This window comes from Trichechus manatus, unplaced genomic scaffold (assembly GCF_000243295.1).
Source record: "Trichechus manatus latirostris isolate Lorelei unplaced genomic scaffold, TriManLat1.0 scaffold00016, whole genome shotgun sequence".
In the NCBI taxonomy this organism is placed as follows: domain Eukaryota; kingdom Metazoa; phylum Chordata; class Mammalia; order Sirenia; family Trichechidae; genus Trichechus; species Trichechus manatus.
This window is the reverse complement of record NW_004443952.1, coordinates 647,545-674,608: the sequence shown is the minus strand read 5'-3', so window position 1 is coordinate 674,608 and position 27,064 is coordinate 647,545. Positions and strand designations below refer to the sequence as shown.

Here is a 27,064-nt window from a genome sequence, read left to right as displayed (position 1 = left end):
CTGATTGTTTTCTAAATGATTATACAAAATGCTGTTAATACTAAGAGGAAAAACATCAAAATGATAACAGTATACCTGAGTAAAGATGATGGGTGATGTTCATTTGATTTTTACTTTTTTATTTTTCTGCATTTCTAAAATCTCTAAATAAGTCTATTACTTTCATAACCAGAAAAAAAAAATTGTCTTAAATTATATCATTTACAAAGAATTTACAGTAACATGGAAAATGCTCATGTTAATGTTAAGGAAAAAAGCAGAAAACAAACAGCATACAGTGTGATTCTGACTACCTTAAAATACGTACTATTCATAATACTGGAGCACTACTTGTAATAGCAAAAGGAAGGAAACAATCCAAATACTCACCAGAAGAGGAATAAACTATGATACACTCTCACCACGGAGTACTATTATGCTATAAAGGAAAAACAGTAAGGATGCTCTCTATAAATATATCACCCTAAAGTAATCTCCAGAATATATTGTTAAATGGGCATGGGGGGGAAGGACGCAGGAGAAAAAAGTATGTACAGCATACTGCCATTTATTTAACCATAAAATAAATTACATAGCTGCCTAGAACAGGGAGAGCCCTGGTGGCATGGTGGTTAAGCACTCGGTTGCTAACTGAAAGGTAGGCGGTTCAAACCCACCAGCTACTCCTTGGAAACCCTATAGGACAGATCTACTCTGTCCTATAGGATCACCATGAGTCAGAATCCACTCAATGGCAATGGGTTCTAGAAAAGGTAAAAGGGACAGATACAGATATGAGAACTCATTTTAGGAATGTGTGTTAGTCATCTAGTGCTGCTATAACAGAAATAACCACAAGTGGATGGCTTTAACAAAGAGAAGTTTATTTCCTCACAGTAAAGTAGGCTAAAAGTCCAAATTCAGGGCGTCAGCTCCGGGGGAAGGCTTTCTCTCTCTGTCAGCCTTCTCATCAATGTTCCCCCGGACTAGGAGCTTCTCCACACAGGAACCCCAGGTCCAAAGGATGTGCTCTGCTCCCATCACTGCTTTCTTCGTGGTAGGAGGTCCCCAACTCTCTGCTTGCTTCTCTTCGCTTTCATTTCTTGTAAGATAAAAGGTGATGCAGGCCACACCCCAGGGAAACTCCTTTTACACTGGATCAGGGATGTGACCTTAGTAAGGGTGTTACAATCCTACCCTAATCCTCTTTAACATAAAATTACAATCACAGAATGGAGGACAACCAAACAATACTGGGAATCATGACCAGCCAAACTGATAAACCCATTTTTGGGGGGACAGAATTCAATCCATGACAAGATGTGATTTTGGAACCATTTAAATGTTCAGATAATTATTAAAAAAATGAAATAAAAATCACTTAAAACTGAAAGCAAAAACAAATGTATTTAACTATGTATCAAGTTGATTGGCTAATCAAACAGAGAGGAATTATTTCAAGAACTTTAAAGCAGAGTAATCTGTACATCCCTAATGGGATATTTCCCTAAGGACAAAAAGGACTACAAAAAAATCTTTCCAGCAATCATGTTGTAATTAATAATACTGGTATTTTTATTCAAAAACTCAGGGTGTGTGTGTGTGTGTGTGTGTGTGTGTATTTATTAGATAAATAATTATTAAGGTCATTAAGAACCAAGACTTCAATCATTACAAAATATAAATATAAAGTAAGTTAAAATTTATAATTCTGAATCAGAATTGGAAATATCAATATGAACTTCTATTTCCTGTGATTTCCTACCTCCTTCCACTGAAAAAGCCTAGAATTAGTGTTCCCCCTAGTGTCCAGACTACAGGCTCTAAATACCATTTGCCAACACAAAGAACCAGAGTTCCTTACTGCACTGGTTCTCAAAGTGAAGTCCCTGGAAAAGCAGTATCAGCATCACCTAGAACTTGTCAAAATACAAATTCTTGGGCACACCCCAGACCTATGGAATCAAAAACTCTGGAGGTGGGGTACATCAATTTGTGTTTTAACAAATCCTCCAGGGAATTCTGATGCACACTAAAGTTTGCCTTATAGAAAGGGCCAATTCCAGGCCTTGGGCAAGAATGTACAATATGAGCCCAGAAATTTACTCCTGTAAAAAAAGAAGAAAGCTCCCAAAGACCACACGGTTCATGTTCAAGACACTGAAGAATCAACTTAAATAAGCTTTTTCTTGGCCCAAAAGTAGGACACTCAGAATATTAACATGGATAATAACAACTAATTAAAATATATCAAAAATGTTATAAGCCTTGGAGTTCATACTGATATTTAAAAAAAAAAAAAAACTGGTCACTGTAGTAGGCAGAATAATGGTCCTGGTGCCCTGGTGACACAGTGGTTAAACACTCGGCCGCTAACCAAAAGTTTGGCAGTTCAAACCCACAAGCAGCTCCTGGGGAGAAAGATGTAGCAGTCGGCTTCTGTAAAGATTACAGCCTTGGAGACCCTACAGGGCAGTTCTACTCTGTCCTATAGGGTCACTATGATTTGGAATCAACTCAATGGCAATGGGGTTGGGTTTTTGGTTTAAAGATGTCCATGTCCTAATTCCCAACCAAAAAAACCAAACCCATTGCCCTCGCGTCAATTCTGACTCATAGCGACCCTATAATGTAATCTTGCCAAAAAATTAAGCCTGAATTTAAACATGCATCTTATCTAACTACTAATATACTAGAAATAGAATCAGCAGAAAAAGTGAATATGACAAAGATACAATCAACAAAATCTGGAATGTAGAAAACTCTACAGGACAAGTGACCCAATTTATTCAACAAATAAATTACAATGAAAAAGAAAGGGGGAAACTGTGATTAAACAATACTTAAGAAAGTTGGGGAAGGCTAAAGTGAATTATGTATATCAATATGAATTCATAACTTTTATACACACACATACACACAGCTGGATATAGAAATATAGATGTGTATACACATGTGTTAGTATACGTACATCTATTTCCTAGTTCTGTCCACTGAGAAGGCCTAGAATCAATGATATCCAGTAGTAATAAGCACACCTATCATTAAGATCTTGGTTTCTAAATGTCATTCTCCAATAAAAGAAACCAAGGATCCTTGGAGAAGTATGATGGGAAACAGGATATTTATATCATCTCAGAATATCTCCTCACAAGACGCTTAGTAATTACAAAAGGAAGAAAGAATAACTTTGTAGTGGAGAAATTCAGTAGACACCTCCATAACCAAGTGATCAACATTAACATAACAGGGTAATAAGATATACTGACAACATGTACCTCCAGATATGATACACTTGGTGTGCTAGTCCTCAATCTAATCATGAGAGAAACATCAGACAAACCAAAACTGAGGGATATTGCATAAAATAGTTGACTAATACTCTTCAAAAGAGTCAAGGTCATGAAAGACAAAGACTGAGCAACTGTCCCAGACTGGACAAGGCTAAGGAGATATGCCAATTAAATGCAGGGTAGATTCTGAATTGGATCCTGGACCAGAAAAGAGCATTAAAATGGGCAAGCTGGCAATACCCAAATGAGGTCTGTAGGTTACTTAATAATATTGTATCAGTGTTAATTTCCTGGTTCCAATAATTGTACTACAGTTACGTACAATGTTAACATTAGGGGAAGCTGGGTTAAGGATATACAGGAACTCTCTGTACTATTTTTGTAACTCTTCTACAAGTCTTAAATTATTTCTAAATAAAAAGTTTTTAAAAAGAGACTTAAGAGACATATCAACCAATGCAACACGCATACTTTGTCTGGATCATGATTTGAACAAACTAACTTTAAGATTTTTTTTTTGTTTTAATGAGACAATCAGGAAAATCTAAACATTATTTGGATATCTGACAATGTTAAGAGATTACATATCTTTTAGATGTGATAATGGTATTTTTTAAAACATACTAAAATACTGATGAAATGACATGTCTGAGATTTGCTTAAAATAATTCACTGTGAAACAGGATTCAGGGAGAGAGCATAGATGAAACAAGGTTTCTGAAGCTGAGTGACAAGTACACAGGGGCTCAACGTATTATTCTCTTTCCTTCTGGGAATATTTGCATATTTCCATAATAAGCCGTTTTTTTAAAGGACACTGATAAAAAACTTGGAAGAAACACATAATTATAGATAATTTTTTAAATTATGGTCTTTTTTTCTATTTTTAAATTTTTTCATACTTCATATAAGCTACATTCACATAGAAAAAAAAACTTTAAAAATTAAATGTTAATTTTTTTCTTGAGCAAACAGATGATGATGAGATTGCCCTAAAGCTTTAATCTAAAACAAGTGGACCAAGAAACTATGATGAACTGTAAATGTCAGTAAATAGAAATTCAATTCTGGAGGGGAAAAGAAGGATTTTTTATTATACAAATAATACCAAGGGAACATTAACAGAATTCTAAAATTAAAGAATAAAAATATTCTCCCATAATACAGTCATGCCAACAAATTAAACCATTTTCAATTTGTAGATGTTCCTTTCAGTCCTTGTCCATCTGCAGCCATAACTTTTATATAATTTTAACTTTGGCTTGGACTTTTTCCCACTTAACTTCATTTCTTCCATTACACCATGACCTACCAATTAAATAATGATGACAGAAAAAGAACAATTATAAAATAAAAAGAAAAGCTTAAGAGTATAAAGTCAAGAAAATAGTTATTGTAAAGAAAAAGTACAGATATGGGAAAGGTCTGCACAACGTTCTATTTGAGCTTCCTACTTGGTTCTGCTCACTCTCTTAGCCCAAGGGGAAGGCAAGACATGGCCACTAGCTAGTGTTTAGTGAAAGGTACCACATAATCTTCATATTTATCAGTTTTAATAAGTATATCATAATTCATTTAACTATAGTCCCACTGTCTCCAATCATTTGTTCTTACAGATAATACAGCAAATAGCTCTGTGCATAAAACTTAAGCTTTTTCTCTAACTTTTCATTTGTTTTCTTAAGCTACTTGAAAGTGGCATTACTAAGTCAAAGGATACTCATGTGTTAAGGATTCGTTCTACAAAATGACAGACTTTCTTTCAAGACGGCAGCAACATAAAACGCCACCACAAAAGCATAAATTTTGTTTCACCACATCCTCACCAGCATTGATATTTTCTTAAATGTTTGCTAATTTAATTGGTAATGAAATGGTTCTTCACAAGTGTTTGAATTTGCATTTCTTTAACTTCCAACCATGTTTGACTACTGTCTGGATTTCCCCTTGTGTAAGCTGTCTTTGTTGGCCATAAAAGAAAATATTTTCAAGGACAGTTCTAATGAAAAGAATCATCCAAGGTGTACATACACAAACTCCTTTCCTCTCTACATTAGAAAATCCACCAGGGCAAAGTCAAGCCATCTCACTAATGCTATTACAGAAGAAGTGTATTATAAGGATATACCTTTCAAAGGTACTTCATTATTTTCTTGTCTTCCTGATTGTGTTTTGCTGATGGTGTTAATAATCAGAATGAGTACATACACCAGTGCCAGAGAAGAAGCTGTGGCTGAGGAGTAGGGTAAAGTAAGGAGAAGCTAGGAGCTCCCACACCTGGGTTCTACTGAAAAGGAAAGCTAGGAAAGTTTCTGTGTGTCAAGTGCCAACTGCTGTTCCAGACACCTTGTTACCTGTTGCCATTGAGTCAGTTCTGACTCATAGGGAACCTAGAGGATAGAGCAGAACTGCCCCATAGGGTTTCCAAGGAGCAGCTGGTGGATTCAAACTGCTGACCTTCTGGTTAGCAGCTGAGCTCTTAACCACTATGCCACCAGGGCTCCGACCTTGCTAGGCACTTCATATCAACCCATTTAATCTTCATAACCTAAGATGGCCTACAAGGCCTATGCCACCTGGATCCCTACTACCTCGCTCACCTTTTCTCCTCCTCTCACTTGTTCTGCTCTGGCTACCCTGGCCTCCTTGCTGTTCCTCTTACATACCAGGCATATTCCTAGGTCAAGGTATTTATGTCTGCTGCTCTCTCTACCTGGAAAGTTCACTAGCCGCACCACAACCTCACTCTTCCTATTTCTTTCCTTCATTATTTTCCCCTATAGCACATTCTAGTATAGAATATAATTTATGAATTTATTTTGTTTATTGTTCCCCCACCAATAGTAAGCTCCATCAGGGTGGGAATTTTTGTGTATTTTGCTTACTGCTGTATCTCCAGTACTCAGAATGGGTAGCTAGCGAATAGTAGGCAAAAGGTCGGCCATTTGAATCCACTAGCCGCTCACTGGAAATCCTACAGGACCCTACTCTGTCCTATAGGGTCACTCTGAGTCAGAATCTACTCGACAGCAATGGGTTTGGTTTGGTTTTGGGTTTGTGGCAGATTAAACACAGGTGTTCCAGTTGACAATCCCAGCTGGCCTCAGCCTTCCAATCATCCCCAAGAAGGTACCAGACATGTAAGTAAAGCATCATAGACCCTCCAAGACAAGCCCATCCACCAGCTGAATGCCATGAATGACCTCAACTGAGACCATGTGGAACAGAAAATCACCCAACTGAGCCCTGCCCAAATCTGTGGCCCCACAAAATCATATCAAATGATTATTACTTTTAGACATCAAGTTTTGGGGTAATTTGCTATGCAGCAATAGATAATCAGAACAGCATCAATAATATCAATAAATATCTGATGAATGTTTGACTGAGTGAATGAATAAATGTGGTGAGACCATTCCTATTTTATGACTGAGGAAAGGCTCAGACAGGCATAGTAATTTATCCAACATCAATGTCACTAAGGAACATCACCTGCCTGATTCCAGGTCTGTCTGATTCCAAAGCCTCTCAAATCACCTCTACATCATGACAAGGGCTTGGTTCTCTTTTGCATCATCCACTATCACAATGATCCCAAGCCACTTAATGGTTATCTGACACTTATTTTAGAAACCTCACCCTGAAAATTGCTGTTAAGAATAAGAGTGACCATTAAACCTTTTGTTAAGACATTTAGGTACATCTTTACATTTGCAATAAAGTTGCATGCCATCCTAGAAAGATCATTCATTGCCTACCTGTTAATTTTAAAATGTTTATATAACATGCTAAATAAAGAGTGTGCACTCTTATGTCATTTCCCAGATTCAGTTCCTTCCTTTATAACCATGTCTAGCAGATACATAGGTCCATATTTTGATGACTGGTTCAAGTTCTAGTGTATGTGTCTATTTAGCAATCATTTACTCCATTCTCCTTTTCATTTGCTTCTAAAAATTTAATTCCATTACCTAGATTAAGAACATTAACCTGTTTTAAGTGATAAAGGCTACTAATGTTATGCCGCATTTCTCCCACGTGGAACCCCAACTCACCAGAGTTAACAACGTGAAAATGACCTGTTCCAAAATTCCATGAAGAAGATGTAGTTTTATCATACCACATAGAGGGTCCACTGAATGAGTCTCCTGCGATTCTATGCAAATTTTCTGGGTAGAGTTCCCACATCATCATCAAACTCTCAAGGAACATCAGGATACCAAAGAGTATGAACCACTTCCCTTATTATAATCATCAGTAATGGAACCCACCATTTAATAAGCACCAGCTATGCATCAACCAAGCATGGGCCAAGACATTTTTTACATAATACATCTCTAATGACTGTCTACATGGTATTATTAGTCTTGCTTTTACAGGAAGGACACTAAGGTTCACAGAGGTTGAGTGATTTTCCCAAAGCTATACAAATAAGTGCTAGTGCTGAAATTCGAACACAAGTCTATGTGACCCCAAAATCTGCTCTTTCCATTCAACTATTATTAGTGTTAAAACCAAAGAAAGTACAGAACCACTCTGTGATGGCTTCCACTGGTCAAAAATTCCAATACCCTAAGCTCATATATAGTTTCACAAAGGACTCGAGGTTGATGGAATATCCAGCCTGGGACTGAGGCCCTGCTACTAAAGAATGGGGCCGGACCCAGGGCTCTTAGGTCTCATATGAAGAGCAGTTAGAGAAGGCTGAGAGTAAAAGGACTACTGAGGCGGGGGTGGGGGGGTAGGGGGCCCTGAGGAGGAGCAGCTGCCATGGTAACACAAAGACAGCTAGGCAGGCTCATGTGCTCAGCATCAGAGAGTTATAATAATGTTTTCAAGAGGCATGGAGACAGCATGTCTCGCCTGCGTAAAACTATCAGGACTGAAAATTGAAAATCTTGGCTGGTCTCCTCAAACCTCCTTCAATATTCCTAGGCTGTAAATATGGGCAAACTTCGCCCTGAATCCTGGCTCTACTGCGAACTAGCTGTGTGACCACAGATACATAACTTAAATGTTTCTGAATGTTTCCTTTCTAGTAAATGGAGATAATAATACATACTCTTAAGGCCCTTGGAGAGTTAAATGAGAGATGCAGGACAGTTGTGTGGCACAGAAGCTGGTACACAGCAGGGGCACAGGAAATGAATGATATGGTCTCACCTCACTCTCTCTTTATGCACACCCCCTAGGCTGACCCCTGTTCCCAGGTTTCTTCATCTGGCCACAGCATCACCGTCTACCCAGCCACCAGGCTCTACTCTTCCAGACTCTCCCTCCCACATACACTGTCATTCAACAGGTTACCCAGGCCTCAATGTACAGCACATCCTCAATACAGAGCACATGAGCATTTAAGAGTGAGGTTTTGGTGCTTTTACATGGACAGGAGTGCCCAAATCCTGCCCTGCCAACCACTTCTACCACCTCCACAGAGTTCTCAAAGGAGCTGTACATAAGAAACAAGAGCAGAATGAGAATCAAAGTACAACTCTGTTACAACCCATATCCAAAGCAGGACTTTCTGGTAAGATTGAGTTTTGAGAAGAGAGGCATATGCAGCTTAAGGGGGAGACCTCTCATTATCTGACTACCCCAGTCTCAACCCTTAATTCTGGAACCAACACCTCAAGCATATATACAGGTAGAAAAACAGAGAGAATATGAGAGCAAGAGATAGGCCCCAAGGGAGCCCCTGAGTCCTCTTACTCAAGTAGAGGCGCCAAATGGAAAAGGAAGACTACTAAGGAAATGAGGAAGTCAGCCCGCCTAGGTCTGAGGCAAAAAAGCAAAAGAATCTGGAACTTGGGTTCCTGTCTTTAAGGTACAGTAGCCCCATCCATTAGCAAGGGTGGCCCAATGAACATCCTGGACTCGGATTAATCAGATTATTAATTTCTCTTCCCCGGAGAAGGTATTAGAAAGAAGGAAAGGTAAAAGCTGAAGTACTGGGGAAGAAGAGAAGGGCTCCTCCTTCTATAAACAGCCCTCCCCTCTCCCTCCATCCCTGCTGTCATTTCCTTCTCCAGAACTTAACTCTCATCTGGTCAACTGCAACAGCTTCCTAACTGGTATCCCTATCTCGGGGTTCATGCCCACCAAACCACATGCATACCTTTGATCACAACACCTCTGTTCAGAATCCTTCAGTGACTCCCAATTAACTGCATGTGCATGCAGAACAAAGACACCCTAGCTAACAGTCCATTCAAGGCTCTGACCAGTAGACTTCAGGAGCCCTCGTGGCATAACAGGTAAGTGCTTGGCTGCTAACCTAAAGGTTGGCAGTTTGAGCCCACCCAGCCACTCTGAGGGAGAAAGATCTGGTGATCTGCTTCAAGATTACAGCCAACAAAACTCTATGGGGGCAGTTCTACTCTGTCACATGTGGTCACGAAGAGTCTGAATCGACTTGACAGCACCCAACAACAACATGGATTACCTGTAGCTTTATCTCCAAACAGTCCCCTTCACCCAACCACTTCATTAACACACTTCCCAGGCTCTCTGCCTGTACCTACCCAGTCTCTTTCATATGGAAAAGGTAATAGTAAAATTTTCTCCAATTCTGCCTGGAGATAGCATGCTTATCTTTCAAGGTCCAATCCAGGTGCAACCTCTTACACAAAATCCTCCTTGACTACTCAGTTGAAGCCCTCAGCAATTTGCCTCCCAAAATACCATCCACCACTTTATAAACCCCTATAGCATTTAGGAGAGTACTGGATGCTTTACATCTGTCAACTCATTAAACTTTCACAATAACCCTATAAAGCAGATACTATGACTATACCCATTGTACCAATCAGGAAACAGAAGTTCTAAGAGCTCAAGCAACTTAACCAGAGTAACACAGGTTAAAAAAAAGTGGTGGAATCAAGATCTCAGTCCAGGTCTGTTGTGTTCTTTTCACTTACTACAGGTTTTCAAACCAAGCCCAAGAAGCCCTAGGATTAGCAATGTCCAAACTTGGCTGGCTAACAGTAGCATCTAACTACATGTTCTGGGCCTTCCTCCAGAAATGGACTCAATCGGCTTGGGGTAGAACAGAGAAAATGGTATTTAATCCTAATGTAAGCCACCACCTTAAGGAATCTGCAGAGCTCCCTTAGGTGCATCTTACTTTATTTGCTTCTAAAAAGGGGGAAAAAAATGTTTGAAAACTCCTATCCTACACCAGACCACCACCTTGCTTTAAAGTGAGTGCTGCCACAGCAACATTTAGTACGGTATCAACTGAATGGCCTTAATTTTCTACACTAATGGGCAATTTTCCTTTAAGATACATAGGTGCGCTCTGATCCAACACTGAGCTGAGAGCTGCCTTTGCATACTGGGGCTCTCTTAGTTACAACAGACTGGCTGATTTAAAGAAAAGAAAAGTGAATTATTTGAAAAATAAAATGTCCCCAAAATCTTAGAATCACATTAGAAATGAAAAGCCAGGCCCTCACACTTCCTTCTCCAGCCAACTAGTTTGTTTTTATCTCTGGCCAGATGGAGAATGAGAGGGTTCTCATTCATCAAATTTCCACCTTATCAGGTTTCACTCAGAAAGCCTGTCAACTTGCTCAGTGGTTACCTTTAAATATACAAAGGAAACTTCTCCAAAATCTTAATGAGCTATAGGAACTCAGTGATGTAAGGAGAATTTCCAGAATTAGCCTGAGATAGTGGTGTTCAACCCTTGTTCAGTGGAGCCTCATTGTCCCTGAGGGTGATGGCGCAAGCAGGACAGGGCGGAGGGGTGGGGTGCGAGGCCCCTGACCTCATTTCACCCTGAGCAGCTCCTCATTCGTTTGTTTTCTCTCCATAATAGGCCATTTGAACAAATGCTTCCTATGATTAAAAAAAAGAAAAAAAGTGGAAACCACTGGAAGGAGACAGTCCTTGCCGTAGAGAACTAACAAACAGGCCTAACTGTGTGGTACTGGCTGTGAGGATTGCAGTAGATCTGAGCAAGGGGCTTAATGCAGCCTTTACCAGAAAGCCTGGGATGAATGGACAAAGGAGTAGGGGTTCAAACTGTGCAGAGCTCAAGGCCCAGCTGAGTCACTTAACAGCTGCTGGGCGCCAGGCAAGGCACCACACCTCTTTAAATCTGTTTCCCCACCTGTACAATGCAACAGGAAGATGTGTGCCCTCGCCTGCAACCCCACTCACTGTTCCACGGTGTACTCCCCTCCCAAGCCTTTGCACAGGCCTTCCCTCTAGCAGAAATGCATTTCCCTCTCCTGTTCCCCAGGCAAACACCTACATATCCTTCAAGTCTCAGCTCAAATCTACCTCGTCTTTGAAGCCTTCCCTCCCTCCCCTTCTACCCTCTTAGCACAGTTCATTCTCTGTGCTCCCAAAGCATTCTGACCATCTCTCTATCAGTACTTATCATACTTATTTTCATCAGCTCTTTATCTGTGTTTCTCTTATATTTCTCCACTAGATTCCTTCAGAGATTGTGTCTGATTTGATTCAGTCCTGTACTCCCAGTGCCCAGGACACAGCCTGGCACAAAAATTATAAAACAAGAACCATAGACAAGAGAAAGGCCCTGTTGGTGCTCCATAGAGACTATAGCAACTCCACATGAAAACTGATGGGCAAAGCCTTTTAAAACAACATTAACAGCAGCCCCATCTGCAAGCCACTGAAATACACCCCTCTCTCCATCTAAAAGGATCAATCAGCTGGAAAGGAACAAACAAGCACTTTCTTCAGAGAGGTTAGTGTTGATCAAGGAAGAAATTTACAGCCTTGTTGACTTGACTGGTAAAGGGCAGACCACATGTATTAGTCAACAAGGTCCATTAGATTCTATCAGGCAGTGGTTTGTCATTCAAAGTTCTGAGCCAGCACCTGCTAAACAATTAAAAGCCAGAAAAGCAGAAGGAAAAGAAATAATCGAATACATTGAACATCTACCTCTGTGCGTCGGGAACCATAGTAGGCATTTTCTCATAAATTGAATTTTATCATTCATTTATTTAATCCTAAAATAGATATAATCAATTCCACTTTAAGGAAGTAAATGTTAGAGAAGTTAACTAACTGGCTTAGAGGGTAAGCACCTGGTGAATCTGAAATTCAATCCAAATTCAGCACTGCTTTCCACTATTCCACAGATGCCTACCAAAACTGCTAAGTTTACACCATACAAAGTAGCAGTGTCGCTGTCATCGTCATCATCACCATCATCCATACCATGTAATTGATCATTTAGGATGTGCCAGGTATTGCGCTAAATTCTATACTTTATTTCACATAACCCTTCCAATTAACCTGTTTTTCTGACAAGAAAAGGAGAGGCAAAGTTGCCTGTTTCCAGTCCTATAACTACAGTAGTAAGTGGTGGAGCCAGGATTCAAATTCAGTAGACCGCAAAGTCTCTGCATTCAACCTCTCTTATAAGAAACCAGAATTTGCAAAGACAGAACTTTTTCCAACCTACATCATTTAAGATGCACATTACTGGACAAGGATACCAACTCAAAATCTTTACACCTCATAAATAAAAGGTAAAGGGAAGTTTTGACCCTTGCTAAAAAAAAGAAAAAAACACAGTGCCTCAGGTCTGTGGTCTTAGCCCTAACCAAGCACCCTGTAGACACTGTCTCCAAATGCCATGTTTTGATTACGGATCACCAAGAGATGTTCTGAATGCTTCACAATCTCATTTGGAGCTATCCATCAAACAGCGCATGTGAGAATCGTAGGGGTTCAGGCTGAACTACCCTGAAATTAAACCTGCTCCTGTCAAAGCACTTGGGATTAGCCAGCTAGGTGATGGGTACAACTTTAATTAGACTTTTGGGCTTTAGCCAGCAAATATATCCCCACAGAGGTAAGTGCCCAGGTAGGGAAGTACACTCTTGTCAGGGTAGCAGATGACAGGTCCTGTAACAAGCGAGAGCATATGAGACAGTCTGGGGAATGCCAGCCAAGCCAATGTCTAATGTATGTCGCTTATAAAGGAGAAGAAAAAGACTACAACTTGCTCTCCCACCCACACTGAGTAGGATACAGAGCACCTGGAACGGAGAAAACAAATCTAAAATAAAGCTTTATCTCCCTCCATCACACCTCACCAAACACACACACATACCTAATACACAGGCACTAAAAGGAGAGAGCCTTAGGTCTCTGGATCCAAACAGTGTATCAATGTCAGGGATATGAGGACCAAAGATGTCAGAATCCAAACAGCATCCCTGTTACAGACCACAGAAGTTAGAGCACTTTAAATGTCACAGTTAGGACACCAACTTGGGAATATTGGGTTTTTTGGTTTGTTTTGATTTGGTTGGTTTGTTACAAACCTGTTGCCGTCCGGTCAATTCCAACTCATAGTGACCCTACAGGACAGAGTAGAACTGCCCAGTAGGGTTTCCAAGGTTGTAATCGTTATGGAAGCAGACTGCCACATCTTTCTCAGAGTTCGAACCGCCAATCTTTCAGTTGGCAGCTGAGTGCTTAACCACTGCGCCACCAGGGCTCCTTTGCTTGTTGCAAGGCCTCTTGAATTTCCTTGAAGAGTTATGGGTCCCTCTGGTGGCCAGGTGGTGTAATATAATACAGGTGTGATCTATCTGTGACCCTCACTTAAATAAGACTCCCAAAGTAAAAACCAAAACTTATATTCCCTATATAACAATGGTGGCTGTACCATAGCAAGTACTCAACAAACATCTGTTGAATAAACAAATGAACAAACTTCAAATCATAACACAGGCTGAGTCAAGTCAACTGGCACTAGGTCACTGCAATCACAGGCAATTAAAACAAACAGGACAAACTCTCAGGGCCAAACTTTCCAACGTTCGTGCACAATCAGGCACAATCAGACACAGTGAATTCGTATGCCTTTGATCCAAGCTGCATTTTCAGTAAAGGCATTGTCTCCCTCCGAAATGCTTAACAACAGGCACAATGAGACTGGCAATAAATGTTTTTGGCATGAGCAAAGGATGGTTTGATCACATCCAAAAGAGAACTGGTTGGCTTAACATTAGAATTCAGGGGATGCTGCAAAAACCAGTACTGCTTGATATGGGACTACTGTCCAGGCGTATTTAAGTCCAGGCTCATCTATAAACCGGGCTGCAGTATTTCCAACTGATTTTGTAGTTCTTGCCCAAAAAAAAGAGAATAATGGGAAACAGCTAGATACAGTCCCCGGGACTGAAAACTTTAATACTTACAAGCTTACTGACTTGGATGACATTGATCTGGCCCTGTGCAAAATTGCTTTTATAGAATGGAGTACTGTTGAAGACTGTGTACACTACTCAGAGTCCTCTTTATAAAAACCCACCAGAGAAAATACTTCCCCTAGGCCTCAGTGCCAGCAAAAGCTGTCCTTTTATCTTAACATTTTCATCTTACAGACACTGGAGACCCTTGTAACTGAATTTCCCTTTTTACATTCGCTGCCAGGAGCTACCAGCTGAATTTTAAGTCCCCCTCTTATAGTACTGTGAAGGATGTCACAACATGCATCTCTACATTCTCACTCTGTGGTTCCATTTTACAAGTCACTCTTATTTTTTCTTGACTCTAATGCCTTTATGTTTTTTCTCTGCAAAATTTTTTTATTACTGTACTTTAGATGAAGTTTTACAGAGCAAATCAGTTTCTCATTAAACCATTAATATACAGATTGTTTTGTAACACTGGTTGCCAACCCCACCACAAGTCAACACTCTCCCCTTCTTAACCTTGGGTTGCCCATTACCAGCTTTCCTGTCCCCTCCTGCCTTCTCGTCACTGCCTCTGGACTGGTGTGCTCCTTTAGTCTTGTTTTGTTTTATGGGCCTGCCTAATCTTTGGCTGAAGGGTGAACCTCAGGAGTGACTTCTCCAGCACTTTGGGTGTCCTGAAGAATTTATTACTCTGGTCTACTGAGGGCTGCTGAAAAGCTGAAAATGTATCAATCTTCCTTTCTGCCAAAAGCACAGTATTTGTAACATAATTATTGGTAGTTTGGCATAGCCACAGCATAGTATCTTAAGCAAAGCCCTGAAATTAGATACCATAAACCTGGATCCATGGCACATATATCATACTTTTACGTAAATAACATGCACCTCCAACATTTGTTTGCCAACCTCACCCTCCCCCCTACCCTGAGGTAAGCATGCTATGCTAATTTTCTTTTTTACAGCCACCATTTTTTAAAAATTGGCATAGCGGCTCTTATGAAAATACCCTGTGGGGGATGGCACAGTTGGCAAACAAACCTAGAAGATGAACATTATTTGCGTAAAAATACGGTATATCACTTTCTATGTAACACTGATCAAGCCATTTAGATTCTAAGCCTCAGATTAATCCGTAAAATGGGAATAATGTTCTCTATGATGTCTAAATCACAGGGTTGATGGCATCAAGTCATCAAGTGAAAAGATAGGCAGTCACTTTATAAACTGTAAAGTACAATACACACCCACTCTTCACTTATCAAAATGGTTAGGTTCCAAAGACCAGGTCGCTATGGGAAAATCACCATTATGTGAAAATGGAGGATGTTTTTTTCCTATTTTCAGACCATCCATTTGTCCAATTTTTTTTATTTAGCAAACATGGTCATACAAATAATAACAGCTAAGATTTACTGATGTGCTCATCACTGTGAGTAGTCCAGTTATGGATTATTCCTCTGCAAAGGAGGCTTGGAGGAGACAAAGCTGGATAATGCCGGGTTTTGTGACTGGAGGGCCTGTGGCTTAATCACTTCACCTTCCTCTTCTACTGGGTCAGAGCCTTCCCTGCAGAGCCACCTCCAGGGCTCCACTCCCACCCCCGCAAACCTTGCGCTCATGATCCTTGAGCCTGCTCTGCCCTCCAGGCCTGGTGAGTCACCCAGGCTCAGGGTTTGGCTCAGGGCTTAGTGCCAGGGTGCTGGGAGCCTGGCTGCACACCCGGCCCCACCAAGGCGGAGGAAACTGGTACACAGTTCTTCCAAACACCCTCTCCGACACCTCTTTCTTTCCTCCCTTCTCATCCTAAGTAATTTAGCTTCAGGGCCTCAGGCCTCATAGGAGCCGGGAACCCAGAAAAGGCACCACCTGGCTTAGTGATGCCTGCTCTGAGGGAGCGAAGGGTGGGGACAGCACGACCCAGCTTCCAGAGGCCACCCAGAAATCCTCCTCTAGGAAGAGGATGCTCTGCAGCCATTGCTGCCATGCTGGACACCTTGTTAATGCGTAAAATAGTCGAATAGTAGATTTTTTACTATTGTTGTAAATGCAAAATGTTGGATAATGAGATAGATAAGTGAGGAGTAGGTGTACAGCTAAGTGATCATACCTGCTTTATTTCTATCACTCTGAATAGCATTTTTCATTACCAAAGAGAATGTTCAAGATTGAGTTGAATGTGGGTTGAGAACAAGATCTGTGTTTTGGATATATTTTCTTACCAATATTTTCTTTCTCCTACCTGTGGGATGCAGTTGGAATAAGCATGTCAAAGACAAAAAGCTAAATATTCAAGAGTGAATACTGGTGGGTGAGGCTTTGAATATGCACCAACACAGCTCCAGAAGCCACACCTAAGCATCCACATCACAGAAGAACAGGTTCCTTCTCTTTTCCCCCTATCCCCCCAACCTCTCAGAGCCTGACTTGGGTGCAAGAAAAGGCCTGTTCTCATCTTCCTGCCTGCTAGTCTTCCAGATCAATCCATCCTCCAGACATTCACCAGACTAAACCGCAAATCCAGTCCTGTCAATCCTCTAGTTAACTCCCCTTCCGCAGGGGACCCAGTGCCTGTAGGTCAAGTCCAAGCCTCCGAACTCTGCATTCAAGGCCCTCTCTCCAGGTTAATCTCCTACCATGCCCCTAGAGGCAATCTCCTTCACTACACCCCAAACTCTTCTTCCCCCAAACACATCATGCTCTCTCTCACTTCTGTACCTTCATCTTCTGTCCAAAACCAGTCCCTCAAACCAGTTTGTTATGGTTCAAACCCCTGCTGAGAATTCGCATTTCTAACAAGTTCCCAAGCAATATTAATGATGCTGGTTAGGGACCAATTCTAAGAACAACTAGCAGAAGAGTGGTTCTCAAAATTTATTATACATAAGAATCACTTGTTTTAATGCAGATTCTGATTCAGTACATCTGGGGTGGAAATGCAAATTCTCAGCAGGGGTTTAAACTGGAACTGGTTCAAAGCCCTGTCAAAAACCCTCCTCTCTCGCTTGCCTAACCTAACCTTTAACTCAGACTTCAGAACCAATTCAAAAGTTACTTTCCCCAGGAGCCTTCTCTGACTGTGCAATTCACTCCCTTCCTCAGTGCTCCGTGGTACTTTGTTCATATCTCTGTTGTGGAATTGTCCTCAAGCCTAGCGTAGGACTTGCAGAGTAAATGTTCAGTGTTGCCGAATGTGTGAATCAACTCTCCTTTGCCAAGGCCGAAACACAGACCACTAAAAGATCTAGTTTTTTTGTTTGTTTGTTTCAATCCAAAAGCACGAGCAGTACCAGCTGGTGAGTGGGAGGCATTCTAGCTAATTAAAGAGCCTAGTTAACAGAATCCAACTGATAAGATATGCAAGGCTAGTGGGCTATGCTCTACCTCTGCATTCATCCTCGCACTATAAAGTAAAAATGCCACCTTACTGTGTTTCCCCAGGGGATACTGGGCCCCATTTGATCATATACACATACATACCATTTGATCATATACAGCCCCTGAACAAGTCACTGTCCTAAGAACTGGTGTAAAATAGTCATGTAAGATGGACACAGGCAAATTCTTAGAATATAACTAGAGGTTAGGTAAATATACCATTGTAATGCAATACCTATGCAGAAAGAAGGAAACCATGGCCAAATCCTCTTGTCAGAAACACATATATGGCCTAATGTTAACATTAAAGTAGTCATGATAAGATGTTAGGAAGCTCTGAATCACAGGTATGCTCACCTGAGGCAAGTATTTAGAGTGCACAGCTTTTGTTTTGGTCTGCCCAGTTCCCAGTAACAAAACAGCCCTTTTTCTGGGTAACATCTCATCTGCCTTCCAAGCATGTGGTTCTAGAAGAGGGTGCCAATGATGGTACACCCCCCTACCCCCCCAACCAACAACCACACACACATACACATTTCTGTCAAAGCATGTGACCAAGCTGGGCCTCTCAGTACCTCAACCCTCTGGCCATCCTGACGGAAAGTCAGTGGGGGTAGTGGCATGTGAGAGTCCTCCTTTCTCTTATGCAGTAAACTGGCAATGATGGGTCCAACCACCTGGAACTAGAGTAAGCGAACTCAAGAGACAGAAGCCAGCCCCTAGACACAGACAGTTGGTCCTGGCAGTATTCCAGTCACCGTTTTTGCCTAAGTAAGTTCAATCTGGGTTTCTGCCACTTGCAAGAAAGAAAGTCCTACTCGTAGTATACTTCACCCCAGTCCTTCCTGCTCGCCATCATTTTCCCCTTCCACTCCCTGCCAAGTATTTTAACCTCCTTATGAGGATGTTTACATGTTATATAGGAATACCTGTTTTTAACAACCAAAAAAACAAAACCCAAATCCACTGCTGTCTAGTTGATTCCGACTCATAGTGACCCTATAGTACAGAGTAGAACTGCCTCATAGAGTTTCCAAGGAGCAGCTGGTGGATTTGAACTGCCAACCTTTTGGTTAGCAACTGAGCCAGCCCAAAACTCTTTTAGAAAGCATCAGCGCTCTCATGAGTAAGTGAACTACAGAACCAACAATGTCTGACAATAGAGGGATAGGTAAATAAAATACAGCATATCCACTTGATGTAATGTTATGTAACCATTTCAAATGTTACCACAACTATGTTATAATGTAAAAATATATATATACATTTCCTGCCATCCATATTTTAGTGAATTAGCATTTTTATGATGAGAGGATGAACTATTTTAAATTTAAAAAATTGTTACCCAACAGTGAAGGATATCAGAACTTCAGAGCTACCTATGAAAACAGTAAATCCATAAAAGGACCCTCTGACCAGCCTTTTCTCACTTATAAAGGCACGCTACTCGAATCTTATCCTTCATATTCAGCCCAAGTGTCACCTCCTCCTAGAGGATTTCCCTGACTACTTCACCCCACAAGGATCTTTTGCATTGAATATCTAAACTCCATAATTAGCTCTGGATTTTTAAACTGCATTCCATTTTCCCAGGAATAACGTTTTCATCTCCCTTAGAAAAATAAAACTTTCAGAGGTCATGCCTTACATTTCCATCAGCATCGAAATCAGGTCATTTGGTGTTCAACAACACTGAATAAATATGAGTAAACAGGTCTTTTAATAACACGCAACAAACAGGTACACTGCAATATTGCTGGTGGCACCATTAAATTGAGCCAGCCCTTTGGACAAACATTTTGGCAGTAAGATTTACTGGTATAAAATACTTGTACAATCTGACCCAGTAATCTCACTCCTCAGATCTATCCTAGGGATTTTAAGAGAAGAAAAAAGACTTTCTGCCCAAAGATGTTCTTTGTGGTATTATTTAAACAGCCAAAATGTCCAACAAATGAGGAAATTTTTAAGTAAATCATGTGAGATTTATTCAATGAAAGAGTATGAACCACTCAACATGATCTAGCCTATATAACATAGAAAATGTCTCTGATAGAGTAAGTGATCAAAAAATACAGCACAGTATTTAACGTCTGATTAGACTGGGAGCCCAGCTGCACAAGGACTAGAGAGAAATACTGAAACAGATGCCTTCTTAGAGCAGTGGAATTATAGCTGACACTCCTTTATTTTTCTAAAATTTCCATTACAGCTCTTTTAATGTTCACTAAAATTTTCATTACAAAATACAAAAGAATTTGTATTTCAATTTTGTCCTCGGTGTTAATACAAGGATTTCAAACAATGGATCTGATACCCTACCAACAGCAGCCACCAAGGAACTAATTGCTGGTACCTGTAGGTTCTATTGAGGTCTCCACTCTACGGATTCTGCCTGCCTCCCAGCTCCAGGTAATTCAATTAGCCTGAGTGTCAATGATCACTCAAGCTCAGACCCTATCCTATCTGACTGCACCAAGGCAGTATATCTGGGTGCTACTCTCAGGAAGGATTAAATTAAAAGAAGCGGAATACATAAGTTTAAATATATCTGAAATTCTAAAAGACAAAAGCATACATATTTTGCTTCTAAATTCAGAGAAAAGGGTTTAAATGCTAATACCCAGTGCTGAACAGAGTATGGTCTTAAAAAAGGGCTCACTCTCATATAAGGAACCCTGGTACAATCTTTCTGGAGAACAATTGGAATACATGTATGAAAATAGCCTTAAAAATATTCATACTCTTTGACCCAGTAATTGTACCTCTATGAGGAAATCATCAGTGGATAAATATTTACGTACAAAGATGTTTGCTGCAGCATTCATTATAAGGGAAATAAAGGGGAAATGACCAAAACATCCAATAATACGGGACTAGTTAAGTAATTATAGAACATCTTTGTGATGACATACTATGCTGGGGGAAAAAAATCATGTTTTTGAAGAACATTCATGACATGTAAACACACTAAAGAGAGAACACTGAATAAAATACTGTATTTTCAATTTGATGACAATGATGTGCGTGTGTGTGTGTGTGTGTGTGTAAAAGGACTGAAACATCAAATAGTTAAGACTGGTCTTTCTAGCTGAGGAGCGAATGGGTGAAATGTTTTCTTCTTTATATTTTACATATTTTTCTAAGTTTTCTGCAGTGACTATATTCCTATAACCAGAAATAGCCAAACAGCCCAGCCCATCTGCACCGCCCACCATTTCAGAAGGGAACAGCAGTACTCACAAGGATGGTGCAGTCTTCTTTGCTCTTCTCTCGATAAGCTTCCTCCAGGTCCTTTTCTAGTCTCTCCCTCTCCTGCTGTAAATCGCTCAGCTCCTGGGTGACCTTCTTAATGTTCCTACATAGTCTGTGGTTCTCTGTATTCTTCGTGAGGTTTTGTGAGCGCAATTCAGCCAAAAGGGCTTCCTTTTCTGACAGGGCAGCCTCATATTCTTCAGATCCCTAAATGAAAAGGGAGAAAGGAAAGATGAGCTGATTTTCATACCTCATTAAACAAAACAAAATCTGTGCTCCTTTTTCACCTTGGGGAAAAAAAGGAAAGGAAATGATTAATTCTACATAAGCAACATTGAGGACCTGAAATATAAATAATATGAAGATTCTGTAATAACACAGGGTAATGTTTTATTATAATATTGATGTTAAGGGGAGAAAAACCTAAAAGTGTATAAAAGCAGTATTTAAAAAAAAAACCCAGAAGGAAAAGCATAAAATGTTAATACTAACTGTCTTTAGTGGGGTAGAAATATAGCTATTTTTCTTCACGTCTCTGTATTTTCAAATGTTCTAAGATGAGTGAGCTTCATTTCAAAACTAGAGATGAATTCAAACACTAGCAATGTTCCTCTATGTTAGAATGGCTCAAACACAGACTCACCTGAAAAAAAAGAAGCAGGCAGTCTGCATGACAGGTCTACAGCCACCTCAAGAGGCTGCCAATCAGCAGAATCCAAGAGTTAAATGTATCAACAACATTTTTATTTCATTAATAAACAGTTCTCTACAGAAAATAAATGTTACTTAAAACATAAGAAAAAAATGTTCTAACCCATCAGTAATCAAAAAGAGCAAAGTAAAACAAGCTCTCATCTATCAAGTAAGATTTTTTTAATGAGAATATCCAGTGCTGATGAGCTTACTGTGAAATGGAATTCTTAATATTCACTCTTCAATAACTGACCATGCACCTAGAAGCCAGGAAATATGCTGGCAGGAGTATTGATATAACCCCATGGAAAGACATATATATGTACTCTCTATCCACATACACACACACACACACACACACACACACATATTACATATATACTACACACACACACATATATATACACTACCAAAAATGAAAAAAACCAAACCCACTGCCATCGAGTCGATTCTGACTCAGAGCAACCCTGTAAGACAGAGCAGAACCACCCCAAAGGGTTTCCAAGGACTGCCTGGTGGATTCGAACTGCCAATCTTTTGATTAGCAGCCATAGCTCTTAACCACTATGCCACCATAGTAGATGTAATATATACATACATGGTATTTTTACGCAAATAACACGTCTTCTACATTTGTTTGCTGGCTGCGCCCTCCCCCAGTGAAGTATTTTCATAAGCGTGTTGTGCTAATTTTTTTTTACAATAACATATGGAAGAGGATTGGCATGGTGGCACTTGTGAGGGTGCCTCGTGTGTGTGTGTGTGTGTGTGTGTGTGTGCGCGCGCGCGCACACGCGCATATAAAGTTCATACCTGTCCCAATACTTCAGTTCCTAGGATTCAAAATCGGGAAGAATTCATAATGGGGGGTGGGTGGGGATGGGGAGAGCACCTTATGCACAAAATCATTCAACACAGAACTACTTGTAACAATGAAAAGTAAGAAAACAACCTCAATGTGTAACAATATGAGAAAGGATAAGTAAGATAAAGCCACACAATGCATCTTAAAAATATATTTACAAAGAGCTGATAACATGGGAATATTTCTAAGTGAAAGTGTGATGTGAAAAAACTGTAAATGATCTCAAACAAACAAAAATTTATGCAGCAAAGAAAGCCTAGAAGGGAAAAGATTAAAATGTTAAAAGTCAGACTTCCGGGTAACACGGCGCTACAGTCAGAAGCACCACACCATCCCTCCGAAGTAAAGATCCAAAAAACTAAGTCAAACAGAGTCACATGTGAATCCTGAAACCCTAAGCATCAAATGAAGAGATAAAGAACTCAGCCAAGCACCAAATGGAATAAGAAACTGACAGAGAACAGAGAGCGAGGAGAGATACATGCAGAGGTCCCCTATCAGCTACTGCAGCACGCATCCGCCATCTTGGACTCCTATCTGAGATCAGCGAACAGGGGGTACGAGACAGCGCTTCCAGCAGGAGACAAAACAACCGGCAACCAGCGATATACGCTTTCCCACCCCCCGCCCTTCTTCACCCCGACTCAGCCTCCTCTGTTTTCTGCGGCCAGTCTCTTGGCCGGGAAGCACCAACTTCACCCCGCTGTCGCTTGGGTTCCACCCGCACGCACCGACCAGCTCCCTGAGTGCCATTTGTTGGCTGCTGGTGTTGCTTTTTTCCGCTTCTTTAGATTTCCTCCTGACCTCTCACCACCTCCCCCTCCTTTCTCTCAAATAACCTGGCTCCGTGTGCCATCTTTGCTTCTTCCCGAAACACCTCTTGACTGTGATACAGCTTCCCAGCCCATGCCGCCACGCTGGTGGGACCCCCAGGGCTTTATGTTTGTTTGCTCTGATTTATCCTGTTTTGATTTGTTTGCATTTTCTTTTCTCGGCTTGGGAGCCCCTTCTAGCCAGGCAGTACCGCGGGGCTTGGAAGCTACTCTCTTACTCTGTGCAGACACACAGGGACATCCGTGTGAGCAATTCTTCTTTCTTGATTTTTTTCTTTGTTTTTGGTTTTTTTCTTTGTTTTGTTTCTTCTCTCTCTTACTCTCTTTCTGTCTTTCTTCACTTCTAGTTTCTCGACTTCTTCATTTTTATCCTTTTTCCTTTTTTTTTTTCATTTTTGTTTTTCTCCATTTCTCAGTCTCTCTCATCTCTCCACTCCAATAGCAAGCTCCCTTAGCACTCCTTTTTGTTTCTGTGTATGTTTTTGGCTCCTGTTCTTCTCTCCTTTCTCTCATCTATCCCATACCCATCTTAGCTCCACACAACAATCTACTCCCTCCTTCTTGCCTACCTGCACCATGTGCTGAACATCACACTCCCAAGCAGCAAAGGCATGGCCTACTGGAACCTGCTCTGCACTGATTCCCAGCCCGCGCTGTCAGACCTGGTACGTGCCACAAACAACCCATCCCAGCAACTTCCCTTCAGCTGGATCTGCCCTCGTGTACCATACGTGAGTGACTGACCCAGCCCGTTGGAGAAGGAGGTGAAAAGTATCATGCCCACAGACAAACAAACAACAAAGAACGCACAACCCACCAGCTCAGACATAACCGAATAAAGCAAAAAAGCAGGATGAAACAAACAAATCTACAAGCAGTAAATGAGGAAAATAATTACTGAATGCCCCGAACACAGCAGACAATATGAAAACATACACAAAAACAGGACAGGATGGTTCCAGTAGGAGTCCAAAATAAAACACCAGATGACTTTCCAGTAGAAGAAAAGGCACTACACCTAACTGATAGGGAATTCAAATCTCTAATATTCAGAATTATCCAAAAGTTGAAGCAAAAAGGAGACAAAAATGAGGAAAAAATAGACACATTCATAGAAAAGGCAGACAAATTCATAGAAAACACAGACAAAAAAAATGGAAGAATTCAAGAAAATAATACAGGAACAAAATGCTAAAATAAATTCACAACTAGAAAGCATACAAAAACAACAATTAGAAATCCAAAAGATAAACAACAAGATTTCAGAAATGGACAGTGTCATAGAAGGGCTGAGGAGCAGGTTGGAAACGACAGAAGATAGGATCAGCGAAATTGAAGACAAACACCTGGCTACAACTCAGGAAAAATCAGAAAAAAAAATGGAAAAAAATGAAGAAATCCTGAGAATTATCTGGGATACAATCAAAAGCAAAAACTTGCGGGTGATTGGAGTTCCAGAACAGGGACAGAAAACAGAAAACACACAGAGTATCAGTGAAGAACTGCTGACAGAAAACTTCCCCAATATCATGAAAGATGAAAAGCTGACCATCCAAGAAGCTCAACAAACCCCATATAGGATACACCCCCCAAAAAAATCACCAAGGCATACCATAATCACACTGGCTAAAACCAAAGACTAACAAAGAATCCTGAGAGCAGCTCGAGAAAAACAAAAAGTCACATACAGAGGAGAAACAATAAGATTAAACTCAGATTATTTGGCAGAAATCATGCAGGCAAGAAAGCAATGGAATGACATATAGAAAACCTTGAAAGAAAAAAATTGCCAGCCAAGAATAATATATCCTGCAAAACTCTCATTCAAATACGATGGTGAAATTAGGTCATTTCCAGATAAACAGAAACTAAGGGACTATGTAAAAACCAAACCACACTTACAAGACATATTAAAGGGAGTCCTTCCATCTGAGAACCAACAACATCAGACCACAGGCTGAATACAGGACACAGGATTATACTAGCCAGATACCAACCTAGGAAATGAACTCTTAAAGACTACCCAAAACCAGAAGAATTCAACAGGGAACCAGAGAGGCTAATCTGTAAATGACAACAGCATCAGAACAATAAAAGAGGGAATAAACGGTGTAGGTATAGAACTTTCTAATGGAGAGGAAGGCAAGGTGACACGAAGTAATAACAGACTGCTTCAAACCTAGGAAGATAAGGGTAAATTTCAAGGTAACCACAAAGAAAGTTAATAACCTTACCAAAATAAAGAAGAAAAACATAAAGTCTCAGTAAAAACAAAACCTACAAAAACAAAAGAAATGAAAAAAAGTCCACAAACAAAAGGAACTCAGCACAGGAGAGTGAGAGGAACAAAGAAAACATCAGCACCACAAAAAAAGCACTACAAAATAACAGCAATAAATTCAGACCTACCAATAATTACACTGAATGTAAATGCCTCAATGCACCCATAAAGAGATGGAGAGTGACAGAATGGATAAAAAAAACAGGATCCATCCATATGCTTTCTACAAGATACAATCCTTAGAAACAAAGATGTAAATTTATTAAAAATCAAAGGATGGAAAAAAAAATATCAATCAAACGGCTACCAAAAAAGAGCAGGAATGGCTAATCTCAGGTAAAATAGACCTTAAAACAAAACCCACCACAAAAGACAAAGAAGGACACTATATAATGATTAAGGGGACGATCCATCAGGAAAACATAACTGTCATAAACATCTATACACCCAAAGACAGGGCTCCAAAATACATAAAACAAACTCAAAAAGCACTGAAAAGAGAAATTGACAATTCCACAGTAATAGTAGGAGACTTCAACACACCACTCTCGGTAAAGGACAGAACATCTAGAAAGAAACTCAACAAAGACACAGAAGACCTAAAGGGCACAATCAGCCAACTTGACCTCATAGACATATATAGAACCCTACACCCAACAACTGAAAGTACACGTTCTTTTCCGATGCACATGGAACATTCTCCATAATGGACCACAGAGCAATCCTCAACAAGATCCAAAATGCTGAGATACTACAAGGTATTTTCTCTGACCACAATAACATCAAGGTAGAAATTAACAACAAGAAGACCAAGGCAAAAAAAAATCAGTTACAGGAAACTGAATAACACCCTACTTACACATCATTCGGTAATAGAAGAAATCAGAGATGGAATCAAAAAATTCCTAGAATCAACCGAGAATGAAAATACATCATATCAAAACCTTTGGGACACAGCAAAGGCAGTCCTCAGACGTCACTTTACAGCAATAGATGCACACATCAAAAGAAGAAGGGACAAAATCAAAACATTAACTACAGAACTCAAACAAATAAAAAGAGAACAGCAAAAAAAGCCCACAGCCACTAGAAGAAAGGAAATAATAAAGATAAGAGCAGAAATAAATGAAATAGAGAACAGAAAACAATAGAAAGAATCAACAAAAACAAAAGCTGGTTCTTTGAAAGGATCAACAAAATCGACAAACCACTAGCCAGATTGACAAAAGAGAAACAGGAGAGAATGCAAATAACCGAAATAAGAAATGAAATGGAGGACATTACAACAGACCCAA

General features: G+C 40.3%; 1 protein-coding gene across 7 annotated transcripts in view; it reads right to left on the bottom strand.

The window, feature by feature from the left end:
* The window catches only part of CDK5RAP2 (CDK5 regulatory subunit associated protein 2), a 233,404-nt gene that overhangs the window by 128,797 nt on the left and 77,543 nt on the right, over nt 1-27,064 (bottom strand). For all 7 annotated transcript variants that reach the window (XM_023727350.1, XM_023727354.1, XM_023727352.1 and 4 more), the window contains one exon: nt 21,086-21,304. In XM_023727350.1, coding sequence (XP_023583118.1) covers nt 21,086-21,304 — 219 coding nt within the window. The remainder of the gene's footprint in view (nt 1-21,085; nt 21,305-27,064) is intronic.